This window comes from Opisthocomus hoazin, chromosome 3 (assembly GCF_030867145.1).
Source record: "Opisthocomus hoazin isolate bOpiHoa1 chromosome 3, bOpiHoa1.hap1, whole genome shotgun sequence".
Lineage (NCBI taxonomy): Eukaryota > Metazoa > Chordata > Aves > Opisthocomiformes > Opisthocomidae > Opisthocomus > Opisthocomus hoazin.
This window is the reverse complement of record NC_134416.1, coordinates 87,083,801-87,110,195: the sequence shown is the minus strand read 5'-3', so window position 1 is coordinate 87,110,195 and position 26,395 is coordinate 87,083,801. Positions and strand designations below refer to the sequence as shown.

The window sequence follows — 26,395 nt, the reverse complement described above, 5'->3', positions numbered from 1 at the left end:
CTCCTTTGTGCCACAACCATTTACAAAGCACTGTTTGGAAAAGGGAAAGAAGGAAAAGGATGAATATGCATGTTTTATAGGGCTTCTTTTCTTCTACTCAGGCCCTCTCTTTCTGCCTTTTTCTTCTCAAAAAACATCTTGTAGTGGCTGTCAGGTCACTGATACTGTTTTCATTGTTCATGGCTTGTAAGAGTGGCTGGTAGGAAATGCCTGGACTTAAGGATATAAAAATGGTCTTTATATATTAAATATAGGAGAAAATATATGTTTATGGATCAGATTATATATATTTGTATTGAATATGTAAAGAATATGAAAAATAGGGCAGGTGTCCAGTGATTGTGATGAGGATGTGCCATTCTAACGATGAACAGCACTTCCTTAAAAAAAACCTTTGGGTCCAAAGAGTCCTAAGGTTCAATTCTAGATCAAAAAAACCACATCTGAGGAGTATGCCATGCTTTCCACCACCAGTGCTAACATGGGAATGCAATCCCACTCTCTCTGATGGCACCCAGCCTGCCACCTTACACTGAGCATCGTGCCTCAAACAGAAGTGACAAACAGGCTGTGCCACCAGCCTGAAACTGTGTCACAAAACTGAGGAATGGGAGAGCACAAAGAAAAGAAAAAAAAGACTGAAAATATGATTTCTCCTTTCTCTAGTTAGAGAAGGAGGGGGTAGGCCATGAACGAGATGGGGTTTTACCTTGCCTGTAAAGGGAATTTCACTAACCCCCACCTAAGGGGTAGAGTGGAGAAGTGGAGGGGGTTGGTAGTGGAGCTGTCTGGTATGAGCGTGGAAATGTTAAGTGTAGAGACTCATTCTCATGATTTAAGGTTCTTTCATTGAGCCAACGGGGCTGTGAAACATCTAAGTAATTAAAATTAAAAAAAAGAAAGCCTGTGCAAATGCCAGCCTGTGTTCATTACTGCAGAGGGCTACTATTTTCTCAAAGTGTCTCAAACAGTAAACCAGAGAGTGACAATTGCCTTTATTTTATAGAATGAGGAGCTAGATTTTCTTGATGCAACTGGGCCAGCTGGCATGCCTCTCATGAAACACTCCAACCCCTATTTTTGAACCTAAACAAACGACTATGCAGGAGCACTAAAGCACTGTCAGCTTTCTGGCTTGGTGGGAGCTGGGTGTTTGCCAGGTGTTTCATCTTGGGGCATACCTCTAGATTCCTGAACTTACTAATTTTGAGCACAGAATGTTTGACATTTTTTGGTTTTAGTTTTCGGGTGGTTTTTTTGCTAGGGATTTCATTAAATGCACCCCACAACTTGCAAATACATATTGGTCATTTCTTATGAGTAATTACCTGCTAAATACACATGCAGGATTCAGAGGCTTATTATTCTGAAGATTTCATTTTACCAAGTTGTGATTTTTACCAAGATTTTACCTTGGATACCAGTTGAGTGAGTCAGAAGCAGGCAATGAATTATGGAGAGGACAGACTGAGATAACAGCCCCAGGTATAGCCAAAGTTGCCAAACTGCTACAGGGTAGAGGACAGCATATAGATACCAGAGAGAGGTGATGTGCTGTCATAGCATAGCTGAATGCAGCTGGGGGATTTATCCGGTCCTGTCATTACCTGTCCGTTAATGTCAATGGGACCACCACATTCATTGAAGAGAAAAAAAAAGTATCTCTATGGAATTACTAAATGGGAAGATCCAGAAAGGAGAAAAGAACATATTGGTGACATATGAGATCTCTGAGACTGTGGTTAATTCAAAATTAAAAGGTTGTGAACTGAAAATGCGCAGGCAGTGAAGGAAAAATATTTTGATTCCTAACACAGGTGGAATATGGTGATATATTACAAGACAGTCATCAGTCTCTAGATTTAATTTTGTTAGGGATTTTTTTTTGTATTTTAGTTTCATATACGGAGTACGATCTATAATGATTTGTATTCCCTCGCACAGGTAGTTTGAACTTTTCTCCAAAGACACATGCAAAAATGTGAAGATGAAGATTTATTTTATACTGATTTATTACCACTGAAATGGGAAAGGGAAATCTATTGTTACTTCCTTTTTAAGCCTTAAAATGCCACTTCTAAAATTTATATGTTCTTCACTGTTTTCAATGGGATGACTCCAGGAGTAAGGCATTGCTTAATGCAACTAGGAGATGCAAGATCCATCCTTGGAAGAGGGAAATAACATGCCTAACTGTTTTCTTAGCCCTGGTGTCCCAGAGCTGAAAGCCACCTTCCCTTTCCTTTGCAAACACTGTGGGTATTCAAAGCTATCGTGAAGCCCCGCTCAGTGGCAGGTACCTGGTGCAAGGCATCACCGGCTGCTCGGTTTCTCACCGCCTTGCAGGGACGTGTCAGTTCTCAGCCCATCGACGCTGGGGAAGGGGAAGAGCAGCGATGACAGTGACACTTCAAGGAGAGGCTTTTATGAAGGATTCTGTGTTGCTTGCGAAACACAGCATGCCCAAAAGGGGCTGTTAAATCACCAGGCTGCAGCACCGACAGTAAAATGCGTACACGAGTTAAGATTTCAGTGCACAAGCTAAAAAATCGTTCTCTTAGTTGAAATCTGTTGCCTGTGGTTGCAGGGAACCAAGACAAGAAGGCAAAAAAAAAAGTAGAAAGGAGGATCTTTGCTGCCTCAAAAGGAGAGAAAGCAACAGTACTGAAATCCTAATATCTTTTATCCAGTTATTGAGACCCTGGGACACAGGGGACAAGCGCTCTAAGGGACCACCTTCCACTCAGGACCCCCGCAGCCCCACGCGACATCGATGCAGAGAAGATACTGGGAGGGCTCAGCTGTGTTCCTGCTTGTGTTGATCCCCATCTTTTGATGGGGATTCAGGTTCTAGCATGAGCCGAGTCTCCTGTGGGGTGGAATTGCTCAGCTGGCAGGGGCTTTAGGGGAAAGCATGGAACACACGGCTGCGATAACTGCCTGGAGAGCCACCTGGTCTCAAAGACAGTAAAAAGCAAATGCTGTCAGAAGACAAGGGAACAAAAGCTGGCGTTAAGCAGCTGAGTGAAACAGAACATAGAAAAGGAATTTAGGAAGCCGTGGTCATAATCCTATTAGGCTTTGGGCTGGATTAGGATAGATGGTTCCTGACTTGGTTACCTAATGCAGCAGCGAAGTCCATTGCTTCCACAGCCGCTCCGATGGGTTTCAAGTCACAAGAGCGTTTCATCCATGCAGCTTATTTTCCATTCCAGATTTTTGTTCAGTGGGCTGAAGGTAGTCTGTAGCTGAGAGCAAGAACTGGTGCGTAGGATTGGGAATGATGGGCTCCCTTGTAGTCCCAGTGAATTCTCAGAATCTTTGCATGAGGACAAGCCCCCTCCCTGCTGACCAGTTGTTCTGTATCCTCCACTCTAGGGCCCAGGTGTTTCCTGAGCTCTGGAAAGTGATATCGCAGCACACCCTGAAACTTTCCAGACCCGTTCCTGAGCTGAGCCTCAACATAAGGCATCCTTAGAGCGGTCTGAGGTGTTGGCAGCTGCCCACAGTTAGAAGGAGCAGGCAGTGCCTCCAGACCCCGGCTCTGCAGCCAGTGTCCAATGAGCAGGAGCGGAAGCAAGCACAGCTCTGGGGGTGCTGGTGGGTGGGTGGCTGGGGCTAGTTGCATATGGTTTATCCTCTCAGGATCACCCTCCAATAGGTTGGAGGTCAATTGCGGCACATTGCTGGAAATGTAGGCGGTGTCCACCAGTGGAGTGGGAGGTGGTGGTGGGGCAGATGCCTGCTTGCTACCCATCAGTTTGCACCTGGCTCTGAGTATCATTTTCTATCTCAAGTTTCTAAACTCAGCCACGTGTCCCTGCCAAATACCAAACCAAGCTTTACTCCTCTTCTGCTCCTGTGACCCCAGACCTTTGAGATTTGGTGGTTTTGCAGTGAGCAAGACAACCAGCGGAGGTAAATTTGATGGTAGAAAGAAAAACTCCAGCCCAGCAAAAATAACTCGAAGTACTAGAGTTTACAGCAATTTGGTTACTTTTCTGTAAGAGGTCTCAGAAGAGCAGGAGGTACTACGTGTGGTCTCAGGATCTGTATTGTGTTTGAAGAAACCTGCTCTGCCGACGTGTGGAAATAGTTTTCATGGGTCTCAGCTGAAGTTTAAATGACTTCTGCACAGAACAGACTGCTGTCTCCCGTGTGCCTGGGAGGGAACTGAAGTCTAAAAGCACTGCGTTTGGCCTTGTTTCACAGAGTAGATCACTTGAAGAAAATGTTTTAAAGTACACAATTCTTACCAACTGATATACAGAAAAGTGACAAATCCTAATAGGATCAATCCCTTGTTCTTGGCTGGGTAACGGTGCGGTGTGGCAAGGATTTCCAGGACAGCAAATGGCAGTACAGCTGTGTGCTGAGGAGAGAAGAGAGCCCGTCACTGACCGGTCGCAGCCCCTCACCGATGGTCATTGCTGATCATGAAGCTCGAGAGCCTGCCCGTGAGCAAACGATTATTTAACAACACTGTATGTAATTATATACAAATACAAATACTTCATTGTTTTCTATAGTGAAGAAGTACCCCCGCAGTAACAAGCATGGGAATTTTCTTATCAGCCTGCTGTAAGAAGTACTGTAATGAAGACTGCCTGTAGAACAATCTGTGTTACTTTATAATAGGTGAGTTTTCCTTTTACATTTTATAATGCAATAATATTTTTGGTAATTCCTATTAGAGTACAAGAGATATTGAAGTCTACTGTTATGTGCTTTTGAGGACGTCAGAAGTCTGCTCCTTGAACTCATTAAGCAATTGCTGAATTGCCTTCATGTTCCCTTCATGTTGTTATGGTATTTTATATATTGTCATTTATTATTGACTTCAGTCCAGTTGCAGTATGTCATGCTTCTCTTTGTAAACTGAAAAAAGCAGTGGTAAACATACAGAGGACTTAAGTTAGCTGTGATTCAAGACGATGAAGGAACTTCAAACAAGCTTAACCAAAAACCAGTAAAGAGTTAGCTTGCTGCAGAAGCTCTTTTTTCTTCTCTCCTTTTTTTTTTTTTTTTTGGTCAAAGAGTTTGAATTGTATTAAGCAGGACAGCCAGCTTGGCGGCACTGACTTTTGTGGTGGGGAGCTGCCTCCAAGAAGGATGCTCCTTGCTGCGGGGAGGTTGGGAGCACAGCAGAAGTCCTTCTGGGCAAAAATGCAGGGCTCTTGGGATGCTCACACCTCAACCTGTTGGCTGATTTGTGGCAACTTCAGAAAATAATTTGTTGAGGTGAAATGTCCCCACTAAAAGTTTTGTAATACTCCCCATGCAAACAAACAATAGTTTTAAGTTGCAGTACCTAGGACAGAAAGCTTAAAAAACGCTGGGGAACAGCACAGCAAAAACAGTCAACGAGGTGCAAAGGGAGAAAACTACAGCAACAATTGTAGCTGGCTAGTTGGTTAAATTCCTATTAATTAAGCAAATGGTTTCACAGGTATATGAGGGAGGAAGGACAGTGGAGAAAGACAGATAGACAAACAGAAAAAAACACCAAACCAATGATTTTTGGTTTTTCTCTGAAGGCACAACCTGCTGCATGTATGGCATGAAGTTTCCTCTTGTCCCAAGGAAGTGGTTCTAGCACCTTCAATGCACATATTTGTTAGAAGCTGTGCTGAGTATCTAATACGGTAGTATGGCATCAAAGTTTTCTTGTTGTATATTTATAGTATAAGTTGCCACAAATCCACATGAAATTCTTTACATGCACATTGAGCTACATACAGCGTGCATGAAAATGTTCTTTACCTATTTGTTGAAGCGGCAGTCATCCATTTTTGTCTGCCTCTGCCAAGTGACAGCTCACTGGAAGCTCCATGTCCTCCCTCAGGCCCCCCGGCGCACCCCCAGGAGCTGCTACTCATACCTGGCTGTCCTACTACCAAAGTAACCCTTCCATCTTGGTTATCATTTTTCAGAGAAAAGAGACAGAAAAGATTCATTTGATGTTTCAGTTCCTCTCACTCGTTGGCACAGAGATTTTCCTCTGTTCTGTTTCACAAAGATATTCTTCACCTCTACAACCCGCTTGGTTGATAGTGGAGGTCTCGTTGTATCAGTACAAGTGATTCCTGGATCCATTTAACCAGAAAAATGTCTTTGGTACACTCAGTTTTCTTATACAATCCCTGTAACTGTCTTTTAGTCAGAAAACTGTGTTAAGCTGCTTTTAGAATGATTTTTTAAAAGTTTATTTTCTATAGGTGGTCAATAATTTGTCTTTGAATAAAACCAAAATGCCCATGCAAGACAGCAATAATAGGAAACTTGCACTTTGTCCTCACTTCTAGGCTTTAGCTTTTCGCAGTGGATTTGTCCATTATGCAAAGTGGATATAAGTCCTGGTTTTCATCTGACATCCAGTGGGCTACAAAATTCCTTTGGGATACATGAAATGTCCTTGCTAGTCTTTTAATTAATTTAAACACTTTTAACAACTATAAGCTGGTTGTTCCAGCTGTATTATTGCTGTCCTAAGAGGGATTTAGTAGGAGAGACCTGGTGAAATAATCCTTTGTTGAAGCTTTTTAGGTGGGGGTTATTCTATGTACTTATTTCCTTCGTTTAGGGCTTTTTGTTCTCAGAGTCAATGTTAAATAAGTAGAAGACAACAGTATGGTGCTGCTTTACTAGAAAAAGCGTGGGGCATTCCGGGATGGTATTGACAGGAATATTGTGTGTAAGAAAGACCTGGGAAGTAGCTATGCTGCTCCGCTTGGATTGATGATGTTTGGACTGGCACTCTGTCTTTGATTTAAGGCACCTCGTTTGGACAGGTGGAGATAATTTGGAGCATGTCCAGAGAAGGACAGGACAAACAGGAAGAAAGTACAAACAGCAAAGCAGTCCAAAGACAGGCATAGAAAGCAGGCCTGAATGCATTGTTGCATCTAGAGAGAAAAGGAAAATGAGGGAGGTTTCAACAGCTTGAGAGGCTGATACAGTGATGACGGCGATGGGTGAGTTCTCCACATCCGTTGCGGGTAGGACCAAGGGTGATTTAGCTCGGTTTACCTCAAGAGAGATGTAGCTTTATACTGGGAAATACGGAGCAAGGGCAAGCATGGAGATGACCACCTAAGGGAGCTGGGCCAGGCCTTTACAGGAGAAGCTAGGCAAGAATTTGAGTGTGATTCTGTCAAGCACCCTCTGGACACCTCTGACCCAGACTCAGTTTTCCTCTGAACTAGCTACCAAGGGCCGTGCAGACTCTAGAGCTGGTGCAAGGGCACACATCCAGAAGCAGAGGATGAAAGCATGGAGAAATGGGGGCTCTGCTTTTCTCACAGGAGCAAACTATCGTGACTAAGACCACCAACATCTCCACTCGCTTACCCAACTTCTCTTTCTCAGTACATACATCTCTGCATCTCCTAAACAATTTCTCATTTGCCTCAAGAGAGCGAGCGGCACTGCACAGGGACGATGGCTGGAGGCACCCTGCAGCAGCACACTAATGTGAGGACGGCATGATATGGTCACAGGGACCAAAAAGCTAGGGGTGGTGAGGGGGACCCCGCTGCTCTAACACATGTATTGGCACTGCAGATGAGTAGCAAACTGGTAGTGGTTGCGAAAGACAGCTGGGAGCTGCTTTTTTTATTCTGTGAGTACTTAGTTAAGGAAATCAGCGTTTTCTAGCCATTTCTTGGTGGGCTCCTCCTCTTATGGAGGAGTTAGAGAAAACACTCAGGGGCCCCTAAATCAGAAGAAGCTTGAAAGTCATTGACAAAGTTGAAAATTTCACTGCTTTTGGAAATAACCAAGAGTTTAGTGGAAGGGGTAGGTTCAACTTTCTGCTCTGTCTGATTCGCAGGGGCTTGAAGCTGAGCTTCCCACTGCCTGGAGGAGTGCTTCCAACTCCAAGAGCAGCAAAAGTGTTCAGGAGTGGAGCTGTCTGCCTCTTGTTTTGTGAACAGTTTGTTAAAGGTCTTGGATCTATCCTGATTTGGAAAAAAAAAAGGAAAAGAAATTATGCTGCTTTCCTCCCAAGTCCAGTGATGACAAAGGCATATGACTTATTAACATGTCTGATACCTTCTGTACAAATAATTGTATCTTTGTAAAAATATTTTGCCATCTATTAATCCAGTTTTGTTCATTAGTAGATTATTGGTTTATTCCTAGTTAGAGAAAATCACTGTGTATGTTAGCTAGGTGTGCTTTTTGTAGAGCCGTTTAAGCTTGCCATGAAAATGCTGTCTTGAGACAGATTTCTACAACAGTTCTCAGCTACTTCATGCATCCCCAGGATGAAAATTTTTTGGTTTAGCATTTTTCCTTTGTGGATATAAAGCTTCTTCCCTCCTCCTCCTTCTCATGTACACGTGCACCCCAGGCCCAATAAAGACATGGGATAATGTTCCCCTGGATTTTTGCTGTCCTGGAGTCTGCTGGTGACTTCATGTATTTCATCCAGCTCCAGTTTGTCCATTAATGGTAAAATTATGGTGGAATTTCTACTGAATAATAGAGCATATTTACGAGAGCAGATGCGTATTTACACAGCAGACACCAGAGGAACACGTGGTTGGCTATGGGATGCAAAGCCTGCCCTTTGCCTGCGATGTGCAGTTGGCTTTCCAAATGATTTCCCTCTCACAGCCGATAGACGTTGACTTTGGCAGCGCTGTTTGTGATAGACCATATATCATCGTTAATCATAGCTGCTGAAAGGCTTTAAAGACTGCTCGTATCCTTCTCAATAAAAAAGATGTATTTTCTCATTCGAGTTATTTTTGCCATAGGTCTCTAGTGCATGGTCATTAAATATACTTTCAACCCTGTTTATCTGCGCTTTATATCCTTAAACTGATGTATGTCTGAGGAGTGCAGTATTTGTATGGGGCCAAATTAAAATATACAGTTTTGCCTCTTGCTTTAAAGAAAACTTAATAATTAAGCTCAGATTGACGCAGATCAAAACATTGGCAAAAATTTCTGGAAACAGTGACTCATTTTTTATTTCAATTAGCAGTTTCTCAGTTTCACATATAAACAGTGAAACTGTCAAAAATAATTATCACAGAGGGAGAAAAAGCCCATTTCACTCCAAGGTAAGGAAAACAGGCTAAAACAATAGCTGTGTGTACTGATCAGGCCATCAATGAACCCAACTGATTCAGAGAGCTTTTTTTCTTCTCTTGGCAGGAATCCTGTTAGTACTTAGTTTTGTGTTCTTTGAAATAGTAATCTATTTACTTTTCTAATAACCTCTGTTTGTTGAGGAAAGTTTTCAGCTTACAAATTTTGTAAGGACAGAAGTATTTTAAACGCCCCTTTTTAAAAATTTATTTGTACAGTGAAAAGATGAAAGTTATGAGACTTTCAAAATTATCAGAGACATTTTTTTTTAACTAATCACACTTATAATCTGAATTCTGATGCCAAACATTCAATTTAAAAATCCCCTGTGGCTCTTTTTGGCACTTCTTATGACTTTTAACTTGGGTTTGGTTTCTTCACTTTTTCCTGAGAAACTCAAGTGAATCTGAACTAGCTATAAAATTGCAAAATTCTTTTCACTGCTTATAAACTCTGGCATATAAATGGGGGGAAGAAAGTTTCTGAAGTGTATGCTGAACTTCATCTGAAATATTGGCATGTTAACTCATGTCCTGTGGAGAAGAATGAAATTGTAACGTTCTCCTGCTTCTTTATTTTTAGTTTCCCACTGTATGTTGTATGTTTCTCAGGATATGTTTCAGGTTCATGAGTTTAAACTGAGTAAATAGTCCAATCTGGATATTATTTACTCAGTTTGGTAAGACCATGTTGAATTTTTACTTCCCATATTTTGAGTAATTTGAGTATTTATTCCACATTATATCCTCGTTTTGCTGTTGAAAATATAAGTAAAAGCAAGTTTCCTGGGACTGAGGAGACACAGTTGGGTAGAGTTTGTGTTCAGCTGCAGGCTTCAGCCTAGGCTATGCTTTAAGCCCATGAATAATCTCCCCAGAGCTGCTGAGATCACTCATACGTGCAATGCATGCATCTCAGTTTGACTCAGTTTGACCCTGTTTGACTCCAGAGTGAAGGAAATGATGCCTCAGTTGACCATGGCTGTTTGTTTCTAATTCGTCTGCATTTACATACCCTCCGTGTCTGCTTTCCATTAACATGGGAGAATTTAGCAGGGGATTTTTCAAAAGCAGTTACCACTGGCCAAGCTAAACTCCACTGGGCACAGTTGGACACCATCGAGTGCTTTTGAAAAACTGCCTGTGTTTCTCCTTTCAGACAAATTCCCTGCAGAGCCTGTGTGCTGACAACCACTTGTGGCTGATACTCATGCTCATATCTTCTCCGTCGGTAAGTTACTGCAAAGAAAAACTAAAAACCCACTTCGGTGCTGTCTTCTGAGCCTCGTGAAGCCAGTGTTCGTTGGTTGACCCTTGAGGTGTTTACCCAGTTACTCAGCTCTTTGTCGGGAAGCGTCCTCTTGTCTATGGAAATTTCCTTGGGTTGGATGCTTTTATAAACAATTACAGCCTGTGTTATCTGAGTGTAATAAAACTAAATGGCTTCCTGTCACCATAACCTCTATTTAGTTTTATACTCCTCATAATTTTCTGCATCTCTGTATGCTCTCTCCTTTCTCGGCTTCATTTTGGAACAAATTCCCTCTCTTGATTTATTTTGCTATGATACTGCCTTCATTCAAATGCTTCCTGTAAAATTTTCATTTGTAATCTGTCCTTATGCATTTTTTCCCACTCTTAACCTCTATTTTTTTAGGGTGGGAGGGGCTTAAGCATTATTGTTCATTCTATTTCTTTAACTAGTACATTGCCATATTTAGTAGAAGATATAATTCTCTCTTACAGTTACTACCTGTCTTTTATGTTCTCAGCCGTCAGCGCATTTTCAGGGAACCACAGATTTATTTTATGGATAGAGCGGGAGGCACAGGGAGTCCTGTTACTGAGCAGGTGTGGTGACAAATTGGCCAGGAAGCCGTAGCTCAGTTTAACCCCAGCAGCACTCCTCTCTGAACTGTCAGCTGCTAGCTGTTTCTGCCTTTTCCAGGTCCGTTCATGCTCATCTGAAAAGCAATATTATTTTTTTTTCTGCTTTTTCTGAGACGCGTAGGTAGTTTGGAGCGTTATTGTGAAAAACGGATGAAACATCAGACCAGTTGTAGGATCAAAGGTAAAAGAGCTTCAGAGATAACATTTCCTGCGTGCACGCATATGCCTTTTTGGGAGTAAGGCCCTGGCTGAATATCCTGTTGCTTACTAGCAAATGTGTTGTCTCCGTGTCAATGCCAGAATTTTAATTGCATTTCTCCCCGACACTAGATATGTAGTCTGAGAAACTGATGTTGCACCGCAGCTGGAAGCTGACATGAGACTGAAGCAACACATCCTTCGCTGTGGAATATTTGTCTCCAGCTGTTCCTTCGTGGGGTGGGTTATGGAGACGGCACCTGTGCACGCCGGGGTAGCAGCAGCCCAGGAGGATTCCCTGCCATAACATTTGTCTGTGAAACACATACTTTCTCCCTGAGGAAATGGGCTTATGTCAACAACAATGAGAACTTCAAAAAAATGTATGTGTAGTGCTGGGAAAAGCTGAGCATCTTTGCTCTGAAATGTGTCCGGTGATGAATTTCATGTGCCATAACTCTCACGTGCACATTCTTCTTTGCCAAAAGCTGAATATAATTGGAAGCCTATGAATGTCCATAGTTGCCAGACAGCTTAAAATTGAGATACTGTGAAATGCAAAGAAATGGAAGTGTTTCTCTCTCGTGTAAATATGCAAGAATTATTAAGCATTAAATACCAATTGCAAGGAGAATCACTTGAGACGGTCCAAGATGAACCTGAGGTGGTTCTTGTGTACATACCTGGAGCAATAGTCCAGTTAGAGTGGCCTGGACAAGCGGGTTCTGCTCCAGACATTCATTTTGCACCCCCTTAGGTGGTTAGTGTTGCAGCAGCTTCCTAAAATAGCTGTAAGAAGATATAATCCTTCACGTAAGTGCCCTCACATAGGAGTAAGAGTAATTTGTGTCCATATAACTTACTTTTTTTCCAGATGGAAGTAAGTCATGCTGCTTCAAAATATCATTTCTGTTGATTTAGTTGTGTCCACACTAAGGAAGGTAATTGTTTAGCTAGGTGGGTATAACGCAAGCAGCTTGTAGATACCAAGAAGCTCCATGATGAGAGGGGACATGGCAAGTCTTGCCTGTAATTTTACTGTCAGAGCGTCGGTGACTTGCTTCAATGAAGGAAAATTACTTGTATGCACCCAGGTTGTTCTTTCATTCCCCTGTATTTTCCTTTCACATTCAGATACTGCTTATCTACTCTTTACTGGGGCAAAGCGTGGAGGAGCTTCAGAGGCTCAGGCCATGTGGGGTCTGCTGTCATCTTTGATGGAAGTCTACCAGTTAAGTAATTTTTCTTCTGTGCCTCCATTTACCACTTCTTCATTATTCTTAGTTATTTAATTTACACGATCTTCAGAACATTCACAGTTCATAACTGTGCCTAGGACACTAAAACGTGGATTTTGTCAAGGCTAGAGGGTAACATAGCTACACAATAATTTAGGAAAAGAGATGGCTAAAGTAAACTTAATGCAGCCTGAAAATAAAGCAAATTGTGCTTTTTACAAGAAAATTTATGTTTACAAGAATTGTGCCTTACAGACTAAGAATACAAACCTCCTTTACAAAAAGACAATTGTACCATTACCTTTTTTGTGAAGGCATCTGCTCAACGTTGATGTGTATCTTTTCTTTTGTTATAGATTGAAACGTTTTTGAGCGATCTCTTCTGACCCACCATTGCCCCTTTTTGTCTAGCATTCAATTCTGTCAGCCCCTTCAAAATGTAATATTTCCCTATACTGCTGTTAAGTTGAATAATACATGTATATGATTTAATCCAAGCTGTCTCCAGGAGTTAGTTGCCTTCTGGAAAGTATCCAGATGTTGCTGGAAAAGAGATGACTGGGAAAGAAATAAACTATTTCACTTGACGAATGGGTCAGCATATCTTGTGTCTCAGCCATCTTGCACTTTGAAAATCTTGTTCAGATAAAGTGATTGTGCTTTAGACCTAAGTAGGTTTTTCTCTCTTTCATCCACGAAGCTCAAAGATTAGTATAAACATGGTAAAACATAATTATCCCAGACAAACAGAAGTGGAGACTGAGGCACGGCCCTTGGGTTAAACTCGATAGAAAGACAAAGAAAGAAACCCCAGTGGTCCAGAGTATTTGGCCTCCTTCAAATATTAGCAAGATTCTTTTCTGCATTAGCCATCCTTTCTGCAAAACAGAAAATGTTTCTGCTTAGAGTGCAAAAACATGCCTAAAATGTAATGTTCTTTGTACAGCTTTGAGCTACCAGGTGGGCAATGAGACTTTCCCACTGTAAGAGCAGAAAATGTGAGAAAAATAAGTGGCTAGTTCATTTTTGCAAGGAACGTGCTGCAGCATCACTGTGAACTCAAGGAGCTTGGTGCTCCTGACGCGTTTCTGCAGGATTGTTTTTTAGGTTCACTCTTCAGTTACATAACAACATATGCTTTCCCTATTTACAACGCTAAAATAGACCGACATAAAAAAAAAATACTCCCACTGCAAATGATATGGCACTGATGTCTACTACTGATACACCGATGCCTTTCTGCACCAAAGCCAGCTAGATGCTGCCTCAATCTGCCATGAAATATCTGTAATCTCAGAGCCATAAAGTATGGCCATGTGCGATGAAATGAACCCAAAGAAAAAGCGTCTGCTTGGCAATCAGAACTTGGAGACTGTCCCTTAAAGTGTTGGTAGCTCCCTGGATCTTCCTAGTGTTCCCAGCGGATATTTTGTGTTGGAAGAAAGAAATGCCTCAGCTAAGCCTGAAGGCACCTGTTGGAAGGTGTCCCGGAACGTGGGAATTGTCAACAGCAGGGATCGGTCTGTGCTGGTCGCAGATGTTTTGTGCTCCATAGTGACTGCAAGGAAAAATTCTCACCCAGGAACTGTCAAGCGCAAGATGTCTGCAGTGTATTAAGTGCTTTAGAAATAAAATACTAGGTTGTGATAGAGGTTTGCTTTATGTGAAGTTGCTCTCTCGTCAAAATAATTTTGAGGAAGAATTGTTTTCCTTTTTTAACGTCTTTTTTTGACAGTTCTGAAATGGAAAACCTTTTTGTTGTTGTCAGAATGATTCTGTTATGAAATGTAGATGTAGGTAGGGTAAGAAAGAAGTTAGAACGAATACGTCTGAGGGATGCCTGCAAAGAGTTCTTGCACATGAAATAAAAATGTACCTTCTAGCACCAATCAACCTTCCCATGTCATAAACAAATGTGGAAATGGAAAGGGCAAATTCTCAGCTGTGCGCTGGGATTAAAACCACCAGCAAAGCCCATCTCCTCTCGGCTCTACCCTGTGCCCTCCCTTTCCCCAGCACCTTTGCTACCATGAAGATTTTAAACTTCATCCAGTCGCTCATACCAAATCCCGGACCTGAAGCCAGCGTGATGCTGAGGACACAAGGAATCCTTCTCTTTGGTGGCCAAAGGTTTTGGGAGAGAGTGGTGCCCATCTGCGTCTGGGGGAGATTTGGGCAGCCGCGTAAGTTGGAGGTGGATCGGTGGGCAGAGAGCAGGTGATAAGGTTAAAAGTGCACGATGGCTGAAGTTCATTGCTCGGGTGTCAGTAATGCGGACATGCTTATGTGTGTTTGGATTCCAGGCACACGTATCTGAATGCGCCTGTCTAAATCAAGGGGCTGCTTAAAACCTTTAGCAAAGGTCCTCAGCCGGGAACCCCAAAGCCTCCCGCATTCGCCTTCAACGCCCATCGGGAACTGCTGCAGCGGGTTGCAAAGCGTTGTACTTAAGAAATGAAATCTGGAGAGAAATGAGTCTTCTGTGCAATTATTTCATACTTTTTGGCTTCTCTGATTCTGTCTAGCACTGAACCTCTCCCTTCTCTCCCCCTTCCCATTGGCCCCACGAGGCCTCCCTGACCTTACAATCCACCCACGGTTTCCATGTTACTGTCAACCTCCTTACACTTGACTGATGAGAAATACGTGATTATTCAACACATCATAAAAACAGCCAGAGCAAATGAAGGAGAAATCTGGAAAGTATTTATAGAAAATCTGTAAACAATCATTCCAATTCAGCTATTCAAAGCTGTGCACACATTAGCTTATTAGCTGTAGAGCTGTCAGATGTTTTTTGGTTCTTTCACCTTTTTTAAAAAAATTAGGAACTGCTTTGTTATATTCCCAACCATTTTGTATTTCACAGACTTCAGTTCGCAGAAACAATTTAATTTTCGAGCTACAATAACTGAGAATAGACTTTTTTTTTCCCCCTGTGACTACACTTCCTTTCATTGACTTCAGAGGTTTGACAAGCACTGATTCACTGACATTCCTGGTGTGCTAAAAGGCTCAACAGCTCAACATTAGGTTCAGATAAGTAGGAAGGAGGAGGTGAGAAAGAAGAAGCCGTGAAACTCTTCTGCAAAGTGACACAATGCAGCGGTGGGACACACGTTGCAATGTCTCTCTTCTCTACAAGAGGCAAGGGTGTTTCCTACTCACCATAGCGTGATTTAACCAAAGCGGGATGACTCCATCAAGACTTTTGGGGTAAACCAGCTCTCGATTGTAGGTATACAGTGTCCAAAAGGATATTGCCACAAACTGGAACCAAAATACAAAACGAAACAGTTGCAAAATAAAGGATAAATGTAATCGATAGGAATTGGCTTGTGCTTTCGTTTCTGAGAAGGTGAAACATCTCCTATATGAAAAATGGTGATGTGGCTGGATAAACTCATGTATGTCACATGTTACACCACAAAGGAAGGATTTTACACTGAGGTGCAGTGTTGATACTGTGAGAAAAACTTCCTTTAAAATTGCCAACGTTGACATTTTCTGTGGAATAGTAGATTAGCTTAAATTTTTTTTTTTTTTTTTTTTTTCTGCCTTTGCAGATGGGATCTTTTGATGGTCCACAAGCTCTCCTCAAGGGTCCGGCTGTCAAGCCACAGCATTTGTTCTGCTCAGTAACAAAGTGAAAACAGATCTTGGTAAGACAGTTCACCTAAAACTTAACCTTACCTTCACAATTCATAAACTAATGGTCCTAAACTGGATGTGCAACCTGCACTGTGGGCACCCCTTTTTTTCCCCGACAGAGGAGTATTTACAGTGGGAGAACTTAACTGGAGGAAATTAACCCTGGTATCGGTAACTGATACCTGGAAGCTGATCTGCACTTTCTTCACGTGGCTTTGTGTTTGAGCACACTTTGTGCCTGGGGTTGGAAATCCAGGGTCTGAGATGCTGGAAGAATGAGATGACCCTGTTCCTCTGACCTGCGGGCACGGCAAGGATGCCTGGGGGAGATATGACAGCAGCATTATGAATATTGCTGTGCAGGGAAGGTGAATTAGCCACAGTCTCTGTCTCCATCCCTGGCAGGACAGTTTTAGCTGGCTGAGCTGCTTGTGGACCAGATTTAAACAGCGCTTCTCAACCCTTTGAGATTCAGAGGTGGCTGCAGGCTTCACTCAGAGCAGTACTTGCATGTAACAGTAATCCATGGGTTCCCGTCCAGCCCACAGCAGCAGATGAACAGTGTTTCGATAAACAGCATTGTCTGTGAGGGAGTAGGTGATCTGTGGTGACTTGAATGTTAGCTACGACTATAATTATGGTCCTGTGAATCTGTTTCTCTCCAGCACTTATTTAGAGTCGCACTGGAGTCTGAGAAGGAGATGTGAGATTTTGCTGCCTCTTAGGTACTCTGTCATGTTCTCCTGGCCCATGCTGCCCTTTAGAGAAGTGCCCTAAGTCGATAAATCCACAGCTATTTGGAACATGAGATTAACAGAGAGGTCACACCTCATTCACCCTTTGGGATCAATCTGTGCTTACTTGGGGACAGCAACCCTGAAGTTTGTGCAAGAGGCTTTGCATTCAACCATGACGGGCGCAGCACTGTTTCTTCTTCTAAATTGTCCAAATCCATCTTCAAATCGTAAAGAAAGCCTACAGTTCTTCTCTATTTTATACAAGCGCATATTATGCTAGACACCCCTAATCACTTATGCAAACATTATTTTTGTGTACAGAGGTTACTTACTGTGGACACTGGGAAAGCCAGGACACTGAAAAGAAGGTCTCTGCTGGAAATTACGCACTTAGCACATCGCAGTTTCTTAATTAGTCTCAACACATCAGCCAGGAAGGACACCCCATAGAAGACAGCCTGCAAAACCTAAAGTAATTACATCTAATGAGGGAAACTCATCCAGCTTTAATTAGCACGTTCCTCAATGAACTCTGTTCTTGCTCTTCAGGGAGCTGTTTGTTCGCGAGTTGCAGGCACGCATGAGGGAAATAGCTGTTGGCTAAATCTTTTTTACTAACTGAAATTGATTAAATAAAGTTGTTCAGGAGATAACTTTAACAGTATCTTGTTTAATAGACTAAACAGAGGTGTGTGATGTGATTCAGATGGGAGTGGTGGAAGGACGTGTTGAAAGCCAGCTCCTTCACACTTTGCATGTTAATTGTTACGTTCAATGTATCTGAGCAGGAGCAGGAGAGAACAAAATATGTCAGGAAATATTTCCTGTAAAGAAATTGCTAGATAGCTTCTCCCACCATTTAGCCAACACAGGGTTTTCCTTCTGGGGATTCGTGGTGCAGCCAATTCTCAGTGTCAAGTAGCTCAAAAAGCTCTGACATAGGAGAGTTCGGTGCAGAAGTTATCAAAACCAGAACCTCTTTTGCTGAATTCGGAGCGATTCAGGAAAGGATTTCAAGTGCTTAGAAGCAGACTTCAGTAACTAAAACTAAGTCAAACTATTTCCAAATAATGAATTTTGGAGTAATATTTTCTCTCTTGTCTGTTCTTCTTTAGATCATTCACGAGTAATGAGGGTGGAGTTGTTTGGGGAGGATGCTAGGAGGATTTTGTACAGATCATGTAACTGCATTGTGACAAAACAGAATTTCAGAAATCGTGTATGAAATTGTCAGAATATTGTGGTTTAAGCCAATATTGTTTTTCCAATTACTTTGTTTTCTCTCCTAACGCTACACAGCAGATCACGCTGAACCAGATTTGTCAGATACACAAAAGCAAAGCCTAGCAGAAAAATACTTCTCCAACTACCTGGTATTTATCACTGAGTCTAGTTCCATTCTGTTAACTCCCTGGACGGCCTCTTCTTTTCAAGGTTGTCCCAGAGTGATGCCATATGGGAAATGCAGCCTACTGCAAACGCTGGACCAGCTAACGATGCTTAAATAGAAAGAGGCTGTGTTACAGCTTTCAAGATGAGATCTCTTTTGCCATGATCTTACTCTGAATCAGAAATTTATTTAGAGTGAAGTGTCTGAAGCTGTGGCTGATTACTTCATCAGTTTCTGAAAGAGCTGAGAAGGGTGGTGCTTGGGAGGGCACAGAATTAATGCAATGCTTTTCCATCACAAATTCTTCTATTATCAAAATATCTGAGGGAAGGACAGGACTATGATTTCACCATGCCCATTGTCAAACAAGGGTTTCTGCAAGCTTTAATTTGCTGTGGAGCAAAGTGAACATAGTTTGCACGGCCAAAGCATCCTTGCAGTTATCTGCAACTGTCTCCATCCATTCTGTGGCTTCCCAGCAAAGGGAGAAGATATATCTTTCCTTCCCTACTCTTTCTGCAGCCCAGATGGTCACCGCTCCCCACGCAGACCCATAGTGGTGGAGGTACGGTGGTGCTCACGCAGGCTGGGTGACTGGCCCAGGGTCACTCAGGACGAGGTATCAGAGGTCTTGCACCACCTGGTTCAGCAGCAAAGCCCCGCTTTTCCTCTCAAGAGCATGGGGTGAACAGCCACATTTTTACATTAAAAAACCCCAAGCAGCTTCATAAGAACCCACATATGGATTTGTTCAGTTCTGAGGCACCCAAACCAGCTCTTTTAAATGTGGGTTATTTCCTCTCTCTCTCCCCATTATCGCAATTACCCTCTGTAACCGCAGGCACAGTTTCAGTCAGTAAGGATTCAGCCCTCCAAGTCATGGGTCTAGCTCAGAAAAGTCTGTACCAGGGTGCAGCATACTTAGACCCAAGCACATGTTAAACCCAAATGTCTGCCCCAGTCCTTTGCCTCATGAGGACACCAAAACCAAGTCCCTGAAGAGCTAAGAAAAGCCTGGTAATAAAGAGATGCTCTTGTTACACCCTGTAGAGTTAGCAGCAACTTTCTGTAAAAAGCATGAAAAATGAACATGAGGGTGGTGAGAGTCTGGTGACACACAGTGACTAATTGCCAATAAAGCAATTAGGAAGAGGCCTGGTTCCCAGAGGATAGGGGTATTATTATCTTGTTCATGGTCAGCCTTTGATTAATCATGGGACAGGCTACTGCTTCCCCCACTTCAAGATTAACTAAAACAAACATTTCTGAAAAGGAACAGTCTGAAAACAGCCACATTCTCAGCCTGGTAAATATTCTGTCATATGCAGGGGAGGACAATGTTATCTTCCATACGGAAAATGCTTATCTGAGTATGTAACCTGACCCATTTGTCTGGCTGAACATGGAGAAGAACAACTTCTGAAGAAGTCCGAACTCAGTCTTAGCAGCTTGGTTTTACACTGCTCATAGCTCCACCCTTGTCTATCCCTGTGGGTTCAAAGGGGTTTCAGTCAGTCTGTGATCACCCTGTATTTCCAGCAGAAATGGAAGAACACACAAGCAATTTTTAATTCAGAAAACAGAACATAACTAGAACCATCCCTAGTAATGCTCAGCTTGGCAGGGTGCACCACCGGTAGACTTGAGTCAGAGCTCCAAACCCATGGTCTTCCAGGCTTATTCCTGTAAGAAAGGTGCATCCAAATCTCGCAGCCCTTCACTAATGGGAAAATGTTGACATAAAAAAAAAAGTTGACGTGAAAACAGCAAATTATTCCAGATGTCATGTGAATTTCCCAAACAGCAGTGCTGGCGCTCACAAATCCATTGCAGCCGCTCATGGAATATAAATCCACTGGCTGTAAATAAAGAGGATCCCCCAAAGTATTCCCACACGAACAGAAGGAAGACTGGAAGCATTCAGAAAGTGAATGATTAACCCAAAGAGGAGAATATGGATATGATTATCCCTGTTGGAGAGATGCTGCTTTCCTCGCTAGACCCCGCAGAGCTCCATGGCGCTAGGTGCTGTAGAAATGCTTAATTTGGCCAGATCAGTTTTCCAAATTGAGAGTGGTAGTGACAAAGACAAACCTTAATTTTTATCTGCTGTGGTGATCAAAGGGGTGTTTCTGTTTAACTAGCTTGACATGATTTACTTTCGTGTACAAGATCTGGCCATATGTATATATTGAAATGTCCAGCTAGTACAAATAAATCGGGCTTCAAGCTCTGCCCTTAAGGGGGGATAAATCCAATATTCTGAGTAGGCTATTAGACATAACAGTCAATGTTTAGCATAGACACACATCTATTCACATGATAGAAACCTGGAAATTATATATACTAAATAGTGGGTCTATTTTGAAATAAATAAAAAAGAGCTTTCAGGAGAACTGAGAAGTATTTCAATTATGAAAGACAAAATCATAAGGAATAAAATGGGGTACAAATGCAATTAATAGTTTTTAAAGGTGCAGTGTACTCATTATGCAAGGATTTACTAATAGATTTACAGCAGTGAGCAGATTTTTATGATTTTGGATATTTCAGGCAATGAATGATTTCGCTTGTACTGTTCTGTGTCACAGACAAATGAATACAGAACTGTTTTTATCTGTCATTTCTGCTTGTTCAATAATCAGTCAATGAACTCCTGTGATACAAAACCTACTTATCTTTTTTTCCCCCCCTACAAAAATATTTCCATTCTAAATCTTGATTGCTATGGTCATTAACTAGATAAATGAATCTGAAGTAACGTCAGAGCTGTAGGTCTCTTGGGAGAGCCGCATGACTAGCAAGGAATTGAATGAGGTGCTAAAAGAGGGTCATACCTAGAAGAAATTCTTCCAGCATCCCTCCAGCAGAGCTGGGAGCCAAGCTGCATTTCCAGTCCCGGAAAAAGTTATATTTCCCAGCATTTCCATTTCGGATCAGCGTGAGCCGGCCACAGCAGCTTTCCACAAAAGGAGATTTTTAAACGCAATTCCAAAGAGCTAAGAGGAATATTTAGGGGAAAATTTCAAGCGGTTCAGCCAGCCAGTGCCAGCAGCCAGGCAATTGCAGTCTGGCCGGTGACAGGCAGAGGAGCTGGGGAAGTGCTCTATGTGCCTGGGGCTGGGGAAGCCTCCAAGGCACGGCCCAGCCCTGCCCAGCGCCGCAGCAGAGCCCAGTGGCAAGCTTCTGTCTGTTCTTCTCCCCCGGGACTGTATCTCCTGGCATCCCAAGGCGTTTCCTGGGGCTACTTCCAAAAGCACAGAAATGTGATGCGTCAGGTGTGCATGTGATGGACATCCCTCTGGTTGACAGCCACCTCTTGTTCCTTGATGCCCCTCAGCAACAACAGGGAACGGTTTAATACCAAACCATGGGACAACTCTTCTAGGTCCTGTGGAGTTCCACGCCCTCCTGGACCACGTTGTCTTCTCACCCTCTTCCTCTCTTACACAGTGACTTGGGAAACTTTTGCCACCCAGAGATACCAACAAACACTGTCCAGAGCAATGGGAGAAGGGTGCGGGTGAGGGCATTTCTTTCCCCGGGGCCCTTTCCCGTTTTGGCAATCCTTTCTTGAAAAAAACCCACATCTTTGTAGAAGAAGTACTACTGTCCATGAAGGAGTAATTTTGCACACTCTGCCCCATTCCCAGATTCTCTGTGTGAGAGACAGGCAATGTCTTCAGCCCATATTGTCTCCCTGTTGACTGACAGCTCCATTTTAGCATTGTGATGGGATTAATAAGTGGTTAAATGATGGGAGACAAACAACTGGAGAAGTGGAGCAAGGGTCCTTGCTCACGGAGATTTAATGAGACCTGAGCTGTTCAGCAAATCCATAAATGAGCTGGGAAAGGGAGCAAACATGGAGGTGGTAAAGCTTTGTAAATCTTTTGTTGTTGTTGTTTTCACCTGTCAAAGTGAATCCTGACTGCAAAATTGCTGAAGACTCTCAGGATACTGAGTGCCTGAGAGATCAAATAGCAGTCAAAAATCGGCATTGGTAAATGCAATGTAATGCATTTCAGAAAAAAAAAGCAACTTCAGTTATATATTTTTCAACAGTGGGTTGTAAATTAATTATCATGATCCAGGAAAGAAATGTCGGACTCACTGTGGATAGCTCTCTTAAATTGCCGGCTCCTTGCTCATCGGTAATCAAAAAAGACAAATAGAGAGTTAGGAATTGTTAAGAAGAAATAAACAACAGGTGAAGAAACAGCTTTAGGCCACTGTATAAATCCATGCTGCGCTTATAGCTCGACCACTGTACCCTGCCCTACTTACCCCTTCCTGAAACTAGAAAAATTTCCGCAAAGGACGACAAGGATGCTTTAATGAAAGAAGCAGACCTTTGTGAAGAGAGATGAAAACAGCTCGGACTCCCAGCTCACACAAAAGAATAAACGAGGGGAAAAATCTGGTAGAGGTCTCTAACAAGTGGCAAAAGAAAAAGTGAACAGGGATGGATGATTAAATTCTAACACACAAGTACAGAGGCAGCCAATTCAGTTATCAGGAGGCAGGTTTACACCGACAAGATGAAGTGCTCTTTCACACAGGGCACACTTGCCTTGTGGCACTCATTGCCACAGGACAGGGCAGAAGGACAGACAGGTGTGTTTCTCCTTTAAATAGATGGAGGGAAGGCTTTGAATGGGTATCAGCTACCTTGGCCTGGATTTATTTTCTGGCTGGGTAAGTCGGTATGCCAGTTGAGGGCAGAGCCATGGAAAGTTCATTTCGTGCTTACGCATGCTCTTGTCTTGTGCAGCCTTTCCCTGAGCATCCACTGCTGGTCACTAAGGAAAGCTGGATGATAATTTCAATGAGTATTTCGTATTTGCTAAAATACTGGGAGATGAGTTACTTGCTTTCTCCTCTCGATCTCATGCTTTAAAGCTGTGTCATATACTGGGTGATAGATCTCATTGTAATGGTGCAAGGGGATGGGGGTGGAGATGCTGTTTTGCCTGAAAGTATGGCTGATACGTTAATCGGGCCAGCCTTCCCCAAAAAGCAAAGGAGAGGAGCTGGGCACACAGTCCTTGGCTGGTGGGGTTTTAGTCTACTAACGTCTGTCCCAAAAGGCCAAACTGAATATCCTTAAGGTTGCTGAATCCCGATCATTTGATAGCTGGCATTTCACAAAAATTGATTTTTAAAGCATCGCAAAAAGCCTAGATGTACCGGTACAAAGACAGCATAGAAAGAAAACTATACATATGCCATCCTGACTGCAGGGATATATGTGCTCTCATCCTTCCACAGACGACTTGGCCACTGAGAAGGGTGCTGTGGCTCCCTGAAGCCCGGGCTGTTGTAGCCACCTCATGTGCCATTCACTGCCTCTTGGTTGCAAATGTTTCAGAGTCACAGAGTGGCTTAGGTTGGAAGGGACCTAAATTTCCCTATCCCCTGGGGATCTCCAAAGGCCCCACTGGGAGCTGGGGAGCCTTTAGGCTTCCATTGAACTTCACCATGGGGTATCTCCTTCTGAAGAGTAGAAGTAGAGACAAACATATCCTGGGCCACACCTCCCACTGACATTTAGCTCTGATGTTCACACGGAATGAATGAAAGGCTACAGAGGTCCCGGCGGTCATCCTTCAGATTAGCAAGCGTCCCTGAAATTTGTCACGTGTAGGAACCCTCTCCACATGCCCGGTCTTTCCACCCCACTGCCACCACAAGTCACTGATGAACCGCTTGGCCTGTGAACAAGCCTTCTCCTCCAGGATATCTCACGTGGCTTCGTTTTGATTTCTGTCTTGTGAAATGTTGGTGTATTAGGAGAACCAGAACACGTTATGGTCTATGTTTTCCTGTGTGCTTTTAGGAAATGCAGCAAGCAGTTGCTAGTTGTAATAATGTCACAAGCACCTCTCTCCACAGGCTGGAGTTTCTTTCCCTCGTACTCTCAACTGATTGTCAAACTAAACATATACTGTGAATGGCTAAATTAGCACCATGCCATGCTTTGTTCTACCTTTTCTGTAATTCAAAGGACACAAAAGCCTATTAAAAAAGGGAAGTAAAACTCGAAACATCATTATAATGTGCATTGAATTAAGGGTTAGATAACACACACCAAACTTGCACGTGTCCTTGTGGGACATACATACCCTGTGCCTCTGTCCCTCTCCTCACTAATAGCTTGTCACTTTTGCAAGGAGACAGGTAGCTTCAGAGTACTTTCTGAAAGCCAAGCAGCTCGCCAGCTGATATTCTTTCCCCATAAAACCTGTGAACACATTTCACAGCACAAGCATGGATCTCTACTTAGCTTCCTTTGGGGTATAAGCCGTTAAAGGAAGCAGTTTAACAGCAGCAAGTGTACCAGCTGCATATGTCTTGAGGCACAGATGGCAGACAAACAAATAGACATATTGGTATCGCTGTACAACACGATTTGCTTACCAGATTGAGGACTGTCAAATATTTCCACTGCCCACCGTAAAGGAACACTTCAGATGGCCGCTCTGCTGTTCTTACGCGTGTGATTGAATAGGCGACAAAAAAATACCAGACAAAAGCAAGGCAATGGTACGTTGTGAGAGCAGAGATTTCCATGCTTTAGCTAAGAGCAAGTGATAATTGGTCCAAAAGCAGCTTTTCTCTGAAGGTCCTGGGTCGCTGTGCATGGGAAATGGCAGGGCAGGAGGGTTTACTTTGGAGCAGACTTGGGACACGTTGCCACTTTGCTCTCGTCGAAAGAAATATTCCCAAGGCTGTGAACTTTGCTTCTGTTTGTTTCCCTTTTCACTGTACAGAGAGGGTGGGGGTGGGGGGAGGGGGTGGCAAGAAGAATAGGCTTATTGCCTGGATTTAAATGCCTTGCTCAAGATTAGCAAAGATTAGTTGTGGAGTTACGTAAGTTTTTTGGGGTTTTCTTTTGCAAAAGTAGGGGGAGATTTGCCGCTGATTTTGTGTAGCGGGCTGTCGTGCTTTGGGTAGCAAGGAAAAACAAGCGGCATTTCCCTCACTTCTAGCTATGGGTGTAGCCGTGTCTCCAGCTCAGTTTGGGAAGCCTCTGCGACTGTTTTTGACTTGTGCCAAAGGAAGAAGTGGGAAACATAATGGCCTGTGAAAGAAAAACATGAGTTGATTTGTTGGTAGGCTACAGAGGTGGCAAGGAAGCTGAGAGGATTCGTAGGCAAAGGTCTTTGGGGTCGAAAATCACTGCAAGTGTTGACATTTTTTGCTAGCAAAAGGCTCTGCTGCCTTCACGCCGCTCTATGCAGCTGGGATCTGTCACAACCGCGCATGGCAGGTTGGCCAAACCCCGAGTCGCTTCGAAGTTCTGGCAGGGAAGGGGACACACAGGGCAACAGCCTTGGCTGACAAACCCTCAGCACTGAGCAGGGCGTCTTGCCTACCCGTTGCTTTACTTGCTGCAATTCACCACCGGACAGCCCCTCTCCCCCGGCGTGACGTTACCGCGCCGCCGGGGCTGGGGTAGCTAAGAGAAGAACTGATACTCACGCAATGACCCTCAAATGAAGCGATCAGAGAAGTTCCCATGGAAATGCTCCTTTTTCCCTCCCCTCCTGCCTCGCGCAGCAGCCCTAATTAGCACTGGAAAAATACACACGGCATTTCCTATTTGGGCCAAAGTCTCCGCAATTGCAGTGCTGTCAGCAGCAATTGCCACCTGACTGTTGGACGAGGGCCTTGGTGGGGAGCGGGTACCATGCCCCAACCCGCACCCAAACCCGGACCCAGACCCAGACCCGGACCTTCTCTATGTGGGATGGGGAGAGGGGTTGCTCTTCTCGCCCTTGCAAAGGCTGGTCCCGTGGGCACGGCTGGGCTTCAGCCAAGCAGACTGTATTAAGGGATCTCTTTTTTTTTTTTTCCCCCCTTTCTAACTGGCCTCCAGACAGCATTGAGCAATCTGCTGTGTTTTGTTTTGTTTTTGTTTTTTCTCTTGCATTTTTTTTCCCCCCTGATACCGTACATAGGGCTGCATGTGGGATGATTTCCTATGATCTCAGACAGCAATGCACATGCGTGTTGGGAAACAGCCCTAGCACTAAGGCACTTCCAGATCTCCTGTGTTTCGTTGACTTCTCTCCTAATTCAGATTCCCCGCACCCAGATTCCCCAGGCATTCCAGCCGTCGCAATCCCAGTGAAATATTTCTGCCTCAATTAGTAAAAATAAAAATGTAGTTCCTTTTGAGGTTGGTGG

At 43.3% G+C, this 26,395-nt stretch overlaps 1 protein-coding gene across 1 annotated transcript in view; it reads right to left on the bottom strand.

Moving 5' to 3' along the window:
- The window catches only part of ADTRP (androgen dependent TFPI regulating protein), a 32,694-nt gene extending 7,845 nt beyond the window's left edge, over window positions 1–24,849 (bottom strand). Inside the window, exons 1-4 of the mRNA XM_009944843.2 lie at window positions 24,623–24,849; window positions 17,145–17,279; window positions 15,593–15,694; window positions 4,257–4,372 (exon numbers count right to left, since the gene is read on the bottom strand). Coding sequence (XP_009943145.1) covers window positions 4,257–4,372; window positions 15,593–15,694; window positions 17,145–17,279; window positions 24,623–24,775 — 506 coding nt within the window. The 5' untranslated portion in view covers window positions 24,776–24,849. The remainder of the gene's footprint in view (window positions 1–4,256; window positions 4,373–15,592; window positions 15,695–17,144; window positions 17,280–24,622) is intronic.
- Window positions 24,850–26,395: the final 1,546 nt, after the last annotated feature.